Raw genomic sequence first — 15971 nt, 5'->3', positions numbered from 1 at the left:
CATTACTCGCCGGTACACCTTAGTACGCATTTAATGGCCGCATTTTATCTTCTCCCCTTTATTTTACCTTTTCCGCACCACTCCCCTTCCATCTTTATCTCCCAAATTCCCTTCCCCGCGCAGAGTAGCCTGCCAGCAATTTTTAAACTCCGGATAAATTCTCTGAATTTAATGGAAGGAACGCCGACCAAAGGTTGTTGTTAATACGAAGACGAAGACGTTTTTTTCTCTGTTTTTTTCATTACAGGGTTTCTCTCTCTTTCTCTCAAAAGTATCCAAGGGGCAGTCTTTGGGAATCCAAAGCACCAGGCAATTATGCGCACATGCGAACAAGAATCAACGAAAAAGCATTTTCGGTGTCAAACTACTGATGCAGCTGGATTTAAATGATCTGCATATTCTTATTTTGAGTATTTCGCAATGTTTCAATTGCTTCCGAAAAGAAAAATTCTGTTTTCTTCATTGCTTTTTTTTTTTTTTAAGCATTGAAAATTTCCGGAAACTTTACGTCTCTATCTGTGAGCCGCGCTTGCGGTGTTCCCTTCGCTCTACCGTCCGCCATTCCGGAACCATCGAGCGTAATTTACTCAAAATAACGCAATTTATTTTTGCTCTTCCGAACTCCGAGAAAATTGCGGGAAGGTGTCAGTGCCGCGCTGAAAAGGAGCCCCCCCCCCCCCCCCCCCCCCCTTTTCCTCCCTCAATTGGGTGATGTGCCGGTCAGCGGCACCCTTGCCCCCGGCGGCGGCGTGCATCGACGCGATGCGCCTCTCGCCCGCGCACCTTCCCCGGCGGGAGGACGCCCATAAAAACGCGCCAGCCACTCGCCGTGTTCCCGGGACCGAGAGCCGCCGATAAGCAAGGGCCTCCCCCGCCGGTCCGCGTCTTAAGGGGCCGCGCGCGTTATCTTGTCGATATCTTTATGCCTCTCACCCCCCCTACATATATGAAGTCGCCGGATTCCCCGAAATCCCTCTCCTCCGCGCGACCGCAAGCCAGAGGCAGCCCGCCGATACATAAACAAGCGCGCGGCCTGTGTTTATAACCTCTGCAGCGGGGCAGAAAAGCACTGCCCATCGCAGCCGAAGAAAGCGGCCGCCCCTGCTGCGTGTTTCGCCTTCATAAAGAGAAATATGCTCGCCGGCGAACCCCGGGAATGCCGAGCGCTGGCCCCGATCGCGAGAGACAAAAGCTGACGAAAGATGCCGGTGCATGCATTAGGGCGCGCGACGACCGGGCGCAGCTGGATGCCGCCGTTATCGGCGGACACCGCGGGCGGAGAGCTCTAATGGGTCACTGGCGTAGGCGGCCATCGCACCACGGGAGGGGGACCGCGTGCGTCACCGTCCTGGGACGCCGCGCGCGCTCGGCTGTCAACGCCCGGCGGAAACTTACGACCAACACCGCCCGGTAAGTGTAAAAGACTGCCCGAGGGGAGTCGGCGCTAAAGTTGCCCTCAGTAAGCCTCATTAACTTTGGTTGTTTTGATTACGCACGTTTTTAGTGGCTACCGTGACCGAACGGATGTTTCGGTCTGCTGCTAAACACCAAGTCGCGGTCGCGTTACCCGCTCGCATTTATATGGGAGCGCAGGACTTTGAGGCCACACGGAGAGGATGCCTGAGGAACTCCACAAATTTTTGCGAACAATACGACCTCCTTTTCTCCTCTGATCAAGGAACGCGCCACGTAATCAAAAGAGCGCTTCGTCCCAGCGTTCCTCTTTATTGTAACCTTCAATAGACCCACATGGGGAAAAATGAGAACATGTCTACTGATAGCAATGATTCTACTCGCAGCAAGATTACTTAGCTTGCGTGCTCCATTTTATATAACTGCGTGTGTGCATGTGCGTGCGTACGTGCGCCCGCACATCCGTGTGGAAGCGCAATGCAAAAAAAAAAATAAAAAATCGGCAGTGAAATTTAACACTGCTTGCGTGTGCGCATACGAAAGCGTTACTTTCCCATGGTGCATTGCTTACGCATCAAGTTTGTACACGCATTAAAGTTCTTTTCTATGAGTTCATGTGTTTGCTTATTGGTTGGGCACCAGAACTGCAAACGTTCGGACCCTCTAGCTGCGCGGCGATGAGTTTGGCCGAGTTTGCATGTCGTGGACGGTTTGGTAGCGGTTTGAGAACTGAGTTTATTCAGGCGATGAGCTCTTCAATGCCGAACGGAAAATCAGTTCCTCACGCACGCACGCACACACACAGAGAAGAAAAAAAAGAGTCGCCAAGAAAGGAAGACTTCAACCTCCGAAACCCTCTCTCGCAGCTCAGTTTCACCTTGTACAACTGCAGGTAGAAACACGCAGGTCCACGCACGACTACAATAATTTCAGTTTCGTTCATTCTCTTCCTCCTCTCGCACACGGCCTTCTCTTCCTCACAAGCCTGGCATGTGAAGACGTGCGCTCTCCTCTGGACGGTCGAGGGAGGGCAGCGGTCGCCACGTGTGCGAAGCAGAGCGGCGCCGAGGGACGAGCAGGTGTTAAAACAGAAGCGCGGGGGGCTTCCCGGCGTCCGTTTCCCACGTCTCCCCCCCCCGAAAACGCGCGCTCCCCCCCCTCCCGGCCGACGGCGCGCCGTAAAACGTAAGGCCCGCGGCTCCATTACAGCGCGCCGCGCAGTCTGCGGCGGCGTCTATTTGGCGAGATGAGAAATATGAAGGGCCGCCGGGAGGGCGGCGCGGAAAAGGGGAGCCGGAGGCAGCGGATGCCTCCTCCTCCGCTGGCCGCAAGCATAAATCAGGCGCAGACAAAGAGTTACGGAGAGGAATTCCGCGGCTCTGCGTCCCTCGGCCGAAAATGGGTCTTCTTCTTCTCTGGGCGAAGGAGGGGGGGTGGGGTCTCGCCTATTACGACGCTCACCAACCGACCGTGGAAAGAAGGCCCTGGATGGACGGCCACTAAAGTGGCGTATTTTCGCCCAAAGAAAACAGAAAGGACAGCTTATCGAATTACAACCTCCCAGCATCTATTTAGCGTGCAGCGAACAGGTCATTCGAAGGACGGACGCCTCGGCTTCTCTGCTTTCACTCCAGCCAAAGAATGGAGCGGCAGTAAATACCGCCGCGGACACTTACTTTACTTTTTTTTTTTTCTGCGCCACCGAGGGCAAATGTGTATGGAGTCGTACTGTCGGGCCTTCCCTGTGGCTTCATTTGACCGTTCGTACAAAAATTATTGAAACGTTGCTCGGTTAAAGAGACACGGAAGTTGCGATCGCAGTTGCGATCAATCGCTGTCCGGGGCTTAATAGCGACTGTCTGGCATGAACATCTCAAACGAAGTTTCCTCTCCATGGACTTCGCACGCAGCTGCAGCACTCGCCGCTCTATCGGCTGCCCGCGCACAAAGTCTCAAAATAGTGAGCTGCGCTCCTCACTTTACCATTACCGACACGACAGGCTTTAATGTGCCACTACATTTACCGGGCAGTTCAAAGTGAACAAGGGGCGGAAGGGTTGCTTAAGGTCGCCAGTAAACGCTTTGAGCAGAGGACTTTGCATCGCCTGTTCGCTGTTCAAAACGTTGGCTAGCGGTCTGACACTTCCCTCATGGCCCTCGCTTACTTTGAGCTGTCGGGAATTCCATCTTTCCTGCCCTCTCTCTACAACGCCGCTAACTGATAACCATCCAGTTGATATCGTCCCTTTCCGCAATTTGAATTGATAAATTATGTTTTACTTCCGCAATCCTCATGACGTACGGCAAGACTGCCTTTTCTTTGTCTTTCCCTTCGGTCTCGCGAATGATGGTGAGCTGGGACAGGCCGGATACGACGAGTGGAACGCTCGGCCGATCACACGGCTCACTGTACTGCGTGTCACCTTTTCCTTTCGGCCATGATTTCGTAAACCCGCTCTTGTCTTCTCTCGCACAGTTTTGACGGCCAGTGATAGAATTTCGTTTTCGCTAACGCAACAAACGCAGTTGAAATGCAACAGGAACAGTTAAAAGGAGCAGAAGAGAGGCCCGAATTCAACTGTGTGTGGGATATAGCGCTCCTTGCAGAACAGCTGCGGGCAGTGAATCGTCGCGGCACGAATTATACATGCAGGTAACCTCGGCTAACTCACAGAATAATTGAGCCAATAGCGATGTTATGAGGAAATACCCCGCGTTGGATTCTTATTTACGGAAAGTGAACGCCCCCTTTTCAACCTTACATTTGCCGCGCGCTTCGTCTGCATTGCGCTGCAATGCGGAAGATCTCCACGACGGTTCGCGAGTGCGTGTCGTGCTCTCCATTTCGTGCTTACTGCACCGCGCTCGCCGTCGGCGCCCGTGTGCGCCTGTTTTGGGCGCCGGTTAATAACCGATTCGCACGAGAGACCGTCGGTCCGCGGCCCGTCCGCGGCCCGCGCATCACGTGTTCACATGTTACTGCCACACAAGGCGCGCTGTCAGCCCGCAAACCAGTCAAGGAAGAAATAAAAAAAATGGTTTTTGAGGAAAGGAAATGGCGCAGTATCTGTCTCACATATCTCGGCGGACACCCGAACCGCGCCGTAAGGGAAGGGAGGAAAGGTGGGAGTGAAAGAAGAAACGGAGAAAGAGGTGCCGTAGCGGAGGTCTCCGGTATAATTTCGACCACCTGGGGACCTCCAACGTGCACTGGCATCGCAAAGCACGCGGGAGCCTCTTGTATTTCGCCTCCACCGAAACGCAGCCGCCTAGGTCGGGTTCGAAACCGGGTACTCCAGCTCAGTAGACGAGCGCCTTAACCAGTGAGCCACCGCGTAGGGAGAAATGTCAAGTGGCTTTTTCCCAGCGGGATTTAGCGGCGGGCCGCGAATCTGTGCGCACTAGGTGTGGCAACCAGCCCCCTATTCCCAGCGTTTCGGCTGCCGTAAACGTCTCTTTCACTAGCAGAGAGATTTAGCCTACCGGAGACGTACTAGCGCAGACGTACACCGGTATACGCGCACCTATTGCGCACGAGCAGTATAGTCCTACCCGACGACGCATTTGCCACTGCGCACGCGCAGCTCTTTTACGTAAAGCCGGTATGTGTCTTCGCTAGTATGTCTCCAGTATGCTAAATCTCTCTAACTGTGACCGATTTCCATTGCGCCGCGGTTAATCCGAATAATTCATAGCTATTCCCCATTCATGTACCACCTCCTGCGATTTCCCGCTAGCCGGCCCAAGGGAGCCGATCAACGGCCAGAGGGAGAGAATCGGTCTAGGGGGAGAATCGGAAGACGCCATTGGCTGAAGGGGCTCCTTTGAGGGGGGAATTTGCCGATTGATTATTGAGTTGTATGCGACTATAGTTCTTTCACTGCTAGGGCTAGGGATGCGGAGGGCGAAGGGGGGAAGTTGAGGGGTAGGGCTGAAGTAGCTCACAGCGCGAGGACAAAAGCTCGTCTCCTTCTCTGTTCTGCTTCCCATCGTTGCCAATCTCTTTAAAGTAGTCTAGCGGCTTTGGTTTGCCCCGTGCGTCGTCTGGTTTTTTTGGTCCACTGTGCCCGCTTGCCAGCATCGGACGGCAGAGCAATCTGCAGTGACGTGGGAACACACATCGTGATGCGCATGCCGTGGACTGACGGTCCACCGTGTGAATCGGCCATATGAGTGAGGTCCTGGTACAACCATCGTCCAGCTGGAGAGCAGGGGCGGATTTAGGGGGAGGGGAGGTTAGCAGTTGTCGCCCCCCTTCCCCTATACCCCACACACGAGAAATTTCACATACAGAACCATGCTGAACCCTATTTTATTGACGAAAAAAAAAAGTAAGAAATACATGGTTCAGATGGGACTGGTCTAAGAAAAAATACATGCTCCCCCATCCCCCCCCCCACCCCCCCCACCCCCACCCCCGCCGCCCCCTACAAATGACCCATAAATATCCGCTCCTGCAGAGTGACAGGAACTGCGCTTTGGGATGTCGAAAAATCCGCGCGACGTCAGGTGTGGCCCTGAATCCTGTAATCCAGAGACGAAAGCAGGCTCTTCCTCGTTCAAGTACACCCCGCCACTGCGTCTTGTCGCCCCGGTGGGAGGGAAGCCATAGCGCGGTGAGAGCATATAACGCGAGCAACATTAGCGCGCGCGCTGCCATCTCGGAACGAGATGGAGAGAGTGATTAATCGTGCCAGTGGCTACGCGGAAAGCGGGTCATGTGGCCTCCTGAGCATGGCGCTGGGCCCGCAGGAATGCCCCGGGATGTCTTGAGGGGGAGCTCGGCGACGTCCTCGACCGCCGCGCCATTCCAATTGCTCGCCGCCGCGCGAAACACGGCGCCGCAGACAAAACGCGCGCTCGTGCCGCCGGCAAGGCTCGCGGAAACCCGCTCCTTGAGCCGCAGTGACGGGGCACGCCTATAGCGCGCTCGCGTTGCGTCACTGTGCGACCCGGCGCGCCGTCGCTTTTCCTCGGCTCGCGCGGGAACGAACTCTGCCATGCGGACGACGAAACGCGTTCACGTCTGCAGGCGCGCCTATGCATGAACGCGAGAGGAGCGTATCCCTCTGCGCGAGTCTGCCTCGGCGCATCTCGCGCGCAGTAAGAACGTCGAAATCGGAGCTGAAAATCGAAGAGGGCGACGAGGCGTGTGAAGCGGCTGACGCGTCGGCCGGTCGGCGTTGTTTGTCGCTCGCGCGCTTTGCACGCGTTCACACGGGGCGCCGCTCCGGAGGCGATTCGCATATTCGCGAACGGGCTCCCCTCTCTGTATAAACAGGAGGCGGGTCTTTTCTTCGGACGCTCGCTTACGCGTCGCGAGCATGTTCAATCGGCTTGCGAAAACAGGGCCTCCGAGTACGGTACGCGTTTTATTTTGGCTGCTTCTCTTCCCTGAAATCTCCATTTGACCTTAGGCATTGCCTTGCGCAACCTCAGACAAAAAACGGAAAGCGGAAAACCGATTAACGGCAGAGAAATTAAGAATCACCCCCTAATAAATACCCAGAAGAACCCGCGCTCTTTTCAGTTTCCCAAAAGCGAGCAGTTGGAAATGTTATAGTTATTGTTGCCCAGCCGCGAGTGTGTGCGGCAGTTACAAAGCCTTGGCACCTGGCCATGCCGAGGTTTCCGTGCGCAGCAAAAGGCACATTTACACCTGGGCTCGGCGAGAGGGGGAGAGCTCTCCTCTGAGAACCAGAAAACGCAGCGAGCAGCAAAATTGGAATAAACGTAGAAAAGGCAACAATGTTGCTCCCGAGACTTCCGGAAATATTTCGCTCCTTCAACAGACGACCGGAGGAGTCTCCGCGGCTCCTTACGGCGCGCGGGACGCGCCTGAGAATGCGGGCCGCTCCCGCGCGTGCCAGCGGCGCTCAGCTGCTTGCGGAGCAGCGCGGTCGGTGTTTGCGCCAGTGGAACACAATTGCGGGCCACTATGCGCGTGCGACGGCGACGAAAGCGTCTCCCCCCACCCCTTCCTTCCTAAACGGCCGAGCGGGGGGGGAAGAGGAGGCGCGTGGCGGCGATGCGAACTCAACCTTGGCTCGACTGGCGCCACTGGCGGGGCGAATCCGGCCAAAGAACAACACAGGGTGCCTGAAATATTGCAGACCCGCGTATTTGCCGGGCCGCTGCGAGCGACATCTCGTCGCTGCAGGCGCAATTAGGGGCTCCTCGTGGCGACCTCATTAAGGAAAAGACAGCGCGCACATTTCCGCATTGCCGGCACGACCTGCCCCCCAGGCCACAACTCTCGGTTCCGGCACCCGGTGCAGGTGCGGGAGCCCCGTGGGCGCCCGTTCCGCCAAGGAGAATTCAAACAGCACGACTGCGCGTCGACACTGCGCCCCATATTATGGCCGCTTTCTCTGACTTGAGGAGCGTGGGCTGATGGAACAATGCTTTACGCGGCTGGCACGAGTCGTCGCACCTATGTTTTCACCTATGCTATGGCACAACTGCCTGGTACTTCTTGGGTGCCCCATCGAAAGGGGCACCTCGTAGCTGCGCCACTGCCAACATCTTAATATCGCGGCTGAAATCTCGCGGTACATCTCCCGCGTTGGCCGCAGATCTGAACACTCGGTGCCTCATCGAAGGGCTTGCTTCAGACAAATTTCGGCACAGGAAGACGTTGAAGGCTGATTCCAGCCACAAGCGGCAGGTATTATCTCTAAAATTTCCAGTCTTAGCATATATCGCCACAACTACCGACTTTCACCTACGCTGTTGTGAGGCGAAGTATCTTCAAGTGAGCTGAAATAAACACTAGAGACTTATAGAATAGGGGGACCCTATCGATTAGGGGGATAGGGGACTAGCGGGGAGCTAGTGCGCATGCGCAGGACAATTACCCGAGGGGCGCTATTGTTCTGCGCCTGCGCACTGGTGCCCCGCTATTCCCCAATCTTCCACTAAACAAATGGTTCCCCCAATTCTAAAACTCCTCAGTATCGAGGAGATCCGAGACGCACCTCTATTGGGGACAAGATGATCCACTCAATGTGGGAATTTGTAGCGCGCTAGAGAAATGCCGAGTGGCTACGGCGCCTTCACTTTTCACATTCTTTCAATTTCCTTTCTGTTTTTGCGAGTCAAGATGCGTTCTTAATGATACTGCTATTTTAAATTTAGTACTACTTTCTGGTGTGGACAGGCATGATTCACAACACCGCAGCAAACACGGGAAGAAGGGAGATTTAAACAAGAAAGGCGCTATATAGTCTCTCTTCTGTCCGTGTCATGCTGCGCTGTTGTTTGTTTTATTGGGGTTTAACGTCTCGAAGCAACTAAGGCAATTAGGGACGGCGTAGTGAAGGGCTCCGGATTATTTCGACCACCTGGGATTCCTTAACTTGCACTGACATCGCACAGGACACGGGCCTCTAGAATTTCGCCTCCATCGAAATTCAGCTGCCGCGGCCGGGATTCAACCCGCGTCTTTCGGGTCAGCAGCCGAGCGCCATAACCACTGAGCCACCACGGCGGGGCTGCTGCGCTGTTGTGAATCATGAATATCTTCACTCATGAATGGACTGGTGGCACGCTGTTTTGCTGCTAGCAAATGCACGTTTAACCTAGACGCCTAATAAAACTATGTACCGTTTCTTCCAACTTATAACTCGCGGCGTTTTTTTTTTCTCTTATATTTCGTTAGCGCAACTTATACGCGTTTACGCTACTTATAAGCGTCAGCGCAACTTATAAAGCTTCACGCTTTGTGGCCATGCATGGTCTGCTGTTAGAATTTTTAGTTGCTGACACGAGCACGCTATACACCACGCAGGCGAACTGCCTGGATTATTAAACACAGGAGGGGTTTATTTTTTTCACACAGCTCATTTTCTTTCTCTCTGATATACTTTGGCAACCGTGCGGTAAGTTGCACCTTCTTGATAAATCCCGAAAATTTCGAGCGAACATCCCTCTACATGACGCACACGTGCTCCATTCACTGCTTGATTCAGTCTTAACACTCATTCCGCAATGATAATGATTTCCTCAAAGAAGTGAGCTTGCCAACGTGCACTAAAATTTACCAATTTTGCTTGGTTTGCCAGGAGATTTTGCATGCCCGGCACATCACTTGAGTCTTGTGAAGAGTTGGCCGGTGTTCAGAGTGACGCAGACAGACCGGGTGCGTCTTGACAAGATGCCTAATGTGGTTGTGCGTTTACTTCGGGAACAACGCTAAGAACCGTTCGTGGCCGGCTCCCGCCCGCAACCTTCCTGTGTTGTGTTCGCGCTGCTGATACATATGGATCGCAGCCAACTAGCCCGGCAGATGGTGTTATTCAACCTTGCGAGTCATGGTAGCCTATAGGATATAGGGGGATACAAGCCAAGGAAAAAACGGCCTTTCCCCGTCAAAGGACCACCCAAGTTCCAGCCAATGGCGTCGGCTGATTCTCATGAGCCTGCTAGCGTGACAATTGAGGGAGTTGCATATAAAGGGGGATAGTCCCCCTCCTGCATTGTCAGAGCCCCCCCTGCATTGTTACGCAACTCACACCAGCAGGTTCATGAGAATAGGCCGACGCCATTGGCTGGAAGGAGGTGGAAAATCCGCTTTTTTCTTGATCAGTCACGGGCCCTTATAACATGTGAACAGCTTTGAGAATCAGGCCGTAGACAGCTCTATATATCTTGATGCCAGCTTTCAGCAAGATGTATGAGAGCGGGCGGCACCACGGGCTTTCTAGCCGGGTGCCCATATACACAAGCTCTCCGTGCCCACACACAGCCTTTCCGGAGCCGACAGACTTTCATACAGGTCTCCAGCCCTGATGCCACAGAAACAACAATTTTCCGCTCCAGTGTAAGCTTATTCTTTCTGTGACACTGCACACATGTAGAGAGATAGGGCCGATAAAAGATTAGAGACAAGAAAAGGAGTAATTGCCGCAATCTGAGCACCCCGTTCTCAAGAGCGATGAAAGCGGGGAACGGAATGCTCCTGCTGAGCCCGAGTGACGCCCAGAGACCGAGGCGAGTTCAACTTTCTCACTCCTGACGCCACCTTCGCGTGTCGCCCGCGACCGACGTCCGTGGAGAGAAGAGGAAGTTATATGCTTACGCGCATAGTATTGGTTCGCCAACGTGTTTCTTTTCAGACGTAGTCTGTAGTGGGCTTTAATTATCTCGTTGCTATCCTATACGCGGGACGTTTGGGTTTGGCAGGGTATTATCAACTTTTCGCTTTGAAACACCCTGTCAGCCTATCATTAGGCAGATATAGAGTCTTTGGCGTGATGGGCTTTTTGCTACAATATCCCATCATAGCGCACGCGCTGTGAACCACTGGCGCCAGCCTTCGCTTCAACGTTTGACTGGGAGGGATTCCTGGTTTCTTGTCGTATTTCCGTATACATTCCGGCGACGCCAAACGTGTCCCTAATGATTGCATAGCACTCACTGCGCACCAAGGGTTGCGAATGCACAGGACCTTCGCTGATTCTCGCTGCACCCGACAGCTGTTGTGGACATTCCACCAGACACAAATGCAGCCTTAATAACCGGCAGAAGTTACTACACAGCCGCTGCGCTCACCAACCTGTCAATTATATTTAGATACATGACAGCAACTGACTTACGGTTGGCAAGACACTGCTGTTCGCAGTTTTGTAACTCGACAATGTTCATTCTACATTTTATTATTTTTTTTTTTCAGTGGATAGCTCTCACAGTTTGTAGGAATTTTACCAGTGCCAAGAAAAAGTCATTAGCGCAAAAAGGAAAAAAAAAAAGCCACATCAACCAGTGAATTGTACACTGCATTTCGACACTGCTCCTGAACGTATAGGCGAGTCTTCAGGAGCACGACGGCGCCAAGCGTTCCGTTCGCTCGAGAGCGCTGCGCTGTAAACCTTAGCATGCAAAGGCAGCAAAGAACCCACTCCAGCACCCGGCTCGAGCAAGGCACGAGCTTCGCGCCGCTTGGTGCAGGGGGAGCCGGAAGCAAGAGAAACGGAAAACCCGAGGACACATAAGGACACACGCCGGGAACCACTGCCTACCTGGCACTTACAGGTGATACACTTTGTCGAGATGCCAGGGACGTACGTGATTTGGCCCTCGTTGCCGCACTTGATCGAATCTCCTGCAACAGAGAGAGAGAGAAAAAAGAACGAGCGTCAGCGTTAGGAGCGTGGCCCGGCATTATACGGCGGGCGCCAGCGAAGGCAAAAAAAAAAAAAAACTCTCGCACATCACGCCTTGACTGCTCCGTAACTAGCAGCTGCGAGCGATTTATTGGGCAAGCGACAAGGTCGCGGAAAACAAAATGCCGAGCAGCGAAGAAAGGGGCGTGGAATAAACAAAAAAGAGGCGATGATAAGAACCCTCTAATGAGTCAATAATTGGAGAGCGTTTTAAAGGCGCTGGCAAAACTTTAGGCGCAGTAAAAAAAAAAAAATGCGAAGGCCGTTAGCTTCGGCCGTTTCGGGATGCAGACAACTCTTGCAAACGCCATGAATAACATAAACCTCAAGTTTCTGAATTTATTGCGCAATGTTTCGCCATATCAGCTGTCACCCGCTGATGACGATATCTCGCACGCGAAACCTTCGCGCGAGTGATTCACTCACGTCGCACGGATCACATTCACAGCAAACGGTGGGCGAATGCCGATGTCACGCACTGCGTGGGGTGAAAAGCAACGCGCACTTTCTGAAGGTGCTGTCACCGTTGGCGCATGAATCACGGGAAGCGGCGGAGAAAACAGCGCAAAGAAAGCAAGGCCACGTGAGGATATTAACGTGGTGCGTGCCGAGCCGGCAGCAACGGTGAGGAGAGCTCGCCGGTGCTGACGAGCAGACAGCGTGGTGGGGACAAGTCTCAGTGATGCTTATTAAAAGAAATGAGCCGAATTTAGCCCCTCCTGCAGAAGAGGCTGGCACATGCCCAGCAGACAAAAAGCTGCCGCTCGGAGACAGCCCCGCTCGAAGGGAGTGGCCCGGAAGGAGGACTGCCTAATGAGATAACTGGGTTATGAAACTGAAGACGCTCGTGCGCAGTTCGGTTTATTCTCTTTGTTTGCCCCATTATATATACCGAGCAAACAAACCGTGGGCTGGAACTGGCGTGATTGGCGTCAGCGATAAGAAGCGCATGTATGTTAGTTCCTGTACACTGACTTCGTCGCTTTAGCTATTTCAGACATTGTGTCACACTGTAGTTCGCAGCGATAATGCAGATAAGAAGTTGTACTTGCATCTACATCCATGGGCGTAAATTGGGAACTCTGTACGGGATTAAATGTACCGCGGTATCATAGAATGCCATGAGTGGAAACATCCGCGCTCATCCGCTGGCCGATTAGAGGGTTATTGAGGCTGGCCTGGTCAGTGTGAGCATTGCTGTGGATGTTTTCGAGGGGCGGGCGCATGGCACAAGCTACAGCTCTTACTACTTCGAAACAGCGGGGCACGCAATGGCGGGGGGGGGGGGGGGGGGGGGGGGGGGGGGGTGCGAAGGGCCTAACTTTATCTGGCTGTTGCGCGCAACTGGACAAGCTCAGAATTTTGCAGATGACCATCCCAACTGTACTGCGAATGGCAACGGCAGCTGTGTGTGCCCTGGAACCTCGTCTGACAGTGTGCCCTTGAACGATGCTTTTCAGAGATGGTTCTCTTGTCGCCATGTCAGTGCCCTTATTCTTCACCCCGTTTGTCATTGCAGGTTCTTGGCAGGTGCAGGTGCTTTGCCTCAGTGCGGCTGACAACAAGTGGACTAATCGGGCTTCTGCCGCTCACCCCAAGGGACGCAGGCAGCTGCGGCGGCGAGAAAGAGGGAACTAGAGGGCGCCTTTCAACGAACTCTCTCCGTGATCTCCTCCCCTCATCCTCGCCACTTCAAGCGCGTCCGAGAGCTACCGCGCCTTTCCTCTCATTTTACTCTGTGACCATGCCTGCCGCGTCGCCCTAAAGTTGTACAAGCCGGGAGCACGCGATAACGAATTATACCTCATTGCAGCGCTGTAAATGACTGGGAGAAGGGCATATTTGACATCGGGTAAGAGAATGACTCAGTTTCCTTAATTGGCACGATGACGACTGATAGCTGCGTAGAATGCTTTTGTCGAAGAAACCTCCACGAGCACCGATGTGAATAGTTCGGGTGCTGAGAGCGAATTCCAGAGAAAGTAGAAAAATGCCAACGACCCGCAGGGGCACCGGTAACAAGGCGCTGTAACTGCCATCATCGCGCTAAGACCGTCCGCCAATCGCTCGGGGAAGCGTGCACTTCGCCACCGCCATCTGTACTTGATTCCCGGCTCGTTAGCGCAACGCAAACAACGCGCGCATTAATGCGGAACGGGCTCGGTGGGGCGCTCGGGGGCTTCGGAGAGCGCCGGCTAACGGGACGTGACCCGCCTCCTCTCAGCGGTGAACTCGCGGTGCACCGCAAAGTGAAAACTGCATTTCACTGCGGCCCTTCAGAGCCGCGGTGCCGATGCGGGCCGTCGCCGCAGGCTCTCGCGGTTTTTCTCCGGCGCGGGCAGAAGAAGCATGGCCGCGCGGGGGGCAAAGGCGCATTCGTTAACATAATGACAGCGCTAAGCAGCAGCGCGCGGCAGTGGTCACTCCGATGGGCGCCTCTCCCCGGCCTCCTCCGTGACTGGCAACGCCAAGCGGCGGCGAGATTTGTGCGCTCACACACGCGGTGGGAACCTTCTTCTCACCTCCAGCCAAGGTCCGGGGCGCGCCTCCCGACCGCGCGGCGGTGATCTATACGCGCCGCTAATCGCCAGCCTGGAGAAGACGCGCGCGCCGCCGCCGCCAAGACAATGCGCGCCCGCGCTGTCGGCGTAATTACACGGGAGGAGCGGTCCGGACAGCAGCGGAGAAGTGTTTGTTTGAGGGAGCATTGCGAATGCAAATCCCCTTCGAGCAGCGCGGGCGGAGCCCGGCTGCCGCGTATAATGGCCCCGCGAGCTTCGCAATTATTGCAGCGGCTGATCGGCATTAAGGAAAGCGGGCACGTTGGTCGCCGCCGCCGAAGCACGCGTAAAAACTGCCGGGTTTTCCCGAGAGACGTTCTCCCTCCCGCTATAATACTGTATTCGATCGGGACTGCGCCCGCTAAATAACCACGCTCGCCCTCATATATTTATTGCGCTGCTCAGGCGGCGGCGGCGGCCTGGAATGTGTGATAAACGGCACGCGCGGTTATGCGGTTCGCTGTTCTGCCTCTGGGCTGCCAGCTGGCCGCTTTACTTTATCCTCCGCGCCGCTAGAAATGTGCCGATGACGCCGCCGATGGTCTCGTTGATACATCTGTCGAGTCCGGTAATCGCTTGTCCATGGCGGACCGGGTGAGAGGTGCGGTGACACGTGCTCCCCCCGCGGGCGAGGAGGAAGGATCTTGTTTTGCCCTTTCATTATTCAGCGGAGGCATTATACACAGTTAAGTGGCATCCGTGCGACCTTGTAAAGCCCGACTGCCTCGCGTGAAGTACAAATTATCGTGGCGCACTAAGATTCACGGACAAGGTTACCCCCATGACTTGGGAGTAACATTTGTGGGAGGGCGGCGCCGTGCGAACTCTAATACCGTGCATTAATTACGCCAGCCCTATATGTTCTGCACTTAAATATTCACTGAGTCACGGAGGCGAAGCTTGCGATAAGGCCGCACACAGGAGTGAAAGCGAACGCTTCATCCTCGCGCAAAAAGCTTCGCGTCGGTTTCGCAAACGCGCAGATAGCAACAACCTTGTATGAAAGCCACCAGCCTCAGCAGTAACACTGTGTTAAGGCGACATATTCGTGGGAAAATGCGACGGAAATTCTCCCTTTCAGTGCTCAGTGACCTCGCGTTAGTCTCGAACAAAACAGCCACGTGGGCAGCACCTCCTCTCGCAAGCACAAAAACAAAGAGAAACAGAAGCTATGTTTCTTTCTGCACATTCTAGACTGTCTCGCGATATCCGGTGTATCGACTACGGATTCTCAAATTGGTTTTTATTTTTTGCTTATTCACGATCGCTACAGCTAGTACGGTTCGGTTAATGTTTTAACCCCCCCCCCCCCCCATACACACACAGTTTTCATTCCTTCTTTCTTTCCTTTTTTATGCGCCACGCTCGCTCGCGAAAGTTTCGAAGCTCGAATGCGCCCGCGAAAGGAAGGGCGACCGGCCTCGTATATACGTCTTTTCGATTTCTCGCCGTATCAGCCGAAGCAATAAACGAAGAAGCCGCGCGCGGGAGTCGCGAGTGCGCGGCATGCAAATCGTGGGCGCATCAGCGCCACGGAGCGCGCGAAGCGAGAGAAGAAAAAAAAGAAAACGCGGCCAGTGCGTGCGAGCGCAAGAAGGGGAGGAGGAAGAGGCTGAGGAGGAGACACGCGCGCTCTCGCGCCTGCAGCGATACCAATCTGGCGTAAGCGATGGCCTTCGGGCGGCACCGATTACCCTTGAATTATCACCTCGGCGCGGAACGCGCGCGCGCGCGCGCTCACCGTTGCCGGCGGTGCGAGCCACTTGGCCCGCACGAGAGCGGCAGCGCTACTACTCGGTCGGCGGACAATTGCCGCGACTCGCGCGACAGGTTC

The 15971-nt window shown here is 54.4% G+C and overlaps 1 protein-coding gene across 2 annotated transcripts in view; it reads right to left on the bottom strand.

Annotated features, from left to right (window-relative positions):
• cv-2 (crosveinless 2-secreting protein) overlaps positions 1-15971 on the bottom strand; it is a 209255-nt gene that overhangs the window by 112060 nt on the left and 81224 nt on the right. For both annotated transcript variants that reach the window (XM_089579141.1, XM_089579142.1), the window contains one exon: positions 11433-11515. In XM_089579141.1, the coding sequence (XP_089435267.1) occupies positions 11433-11515 (83 nt within the window). The remainder of the gene's footprint in view (positions 1-11432; positions 11516-15971) is intronic.

The sequence above is a fragment of the Amblyomma mixtum genome, chromosome 3, assembly GCF_055824585.1.
Source record: "Amblyomma mixtum isolate Tamu chromosome 3, ASM5582458v1, whole genome shotgun sequence".
Taxonomy (NCBI): Eukaryota; Metazoa; Arthropoda; class Arachnida; order Ixodida; family Ixodidae; genus Amblyomma; species Amblyomma mixtum.
The sequence above is the reverse complement of the archived record's forward strand: the minus strand, read 5'-3'. Positions and strand labels throughout refer to the sequence as shown.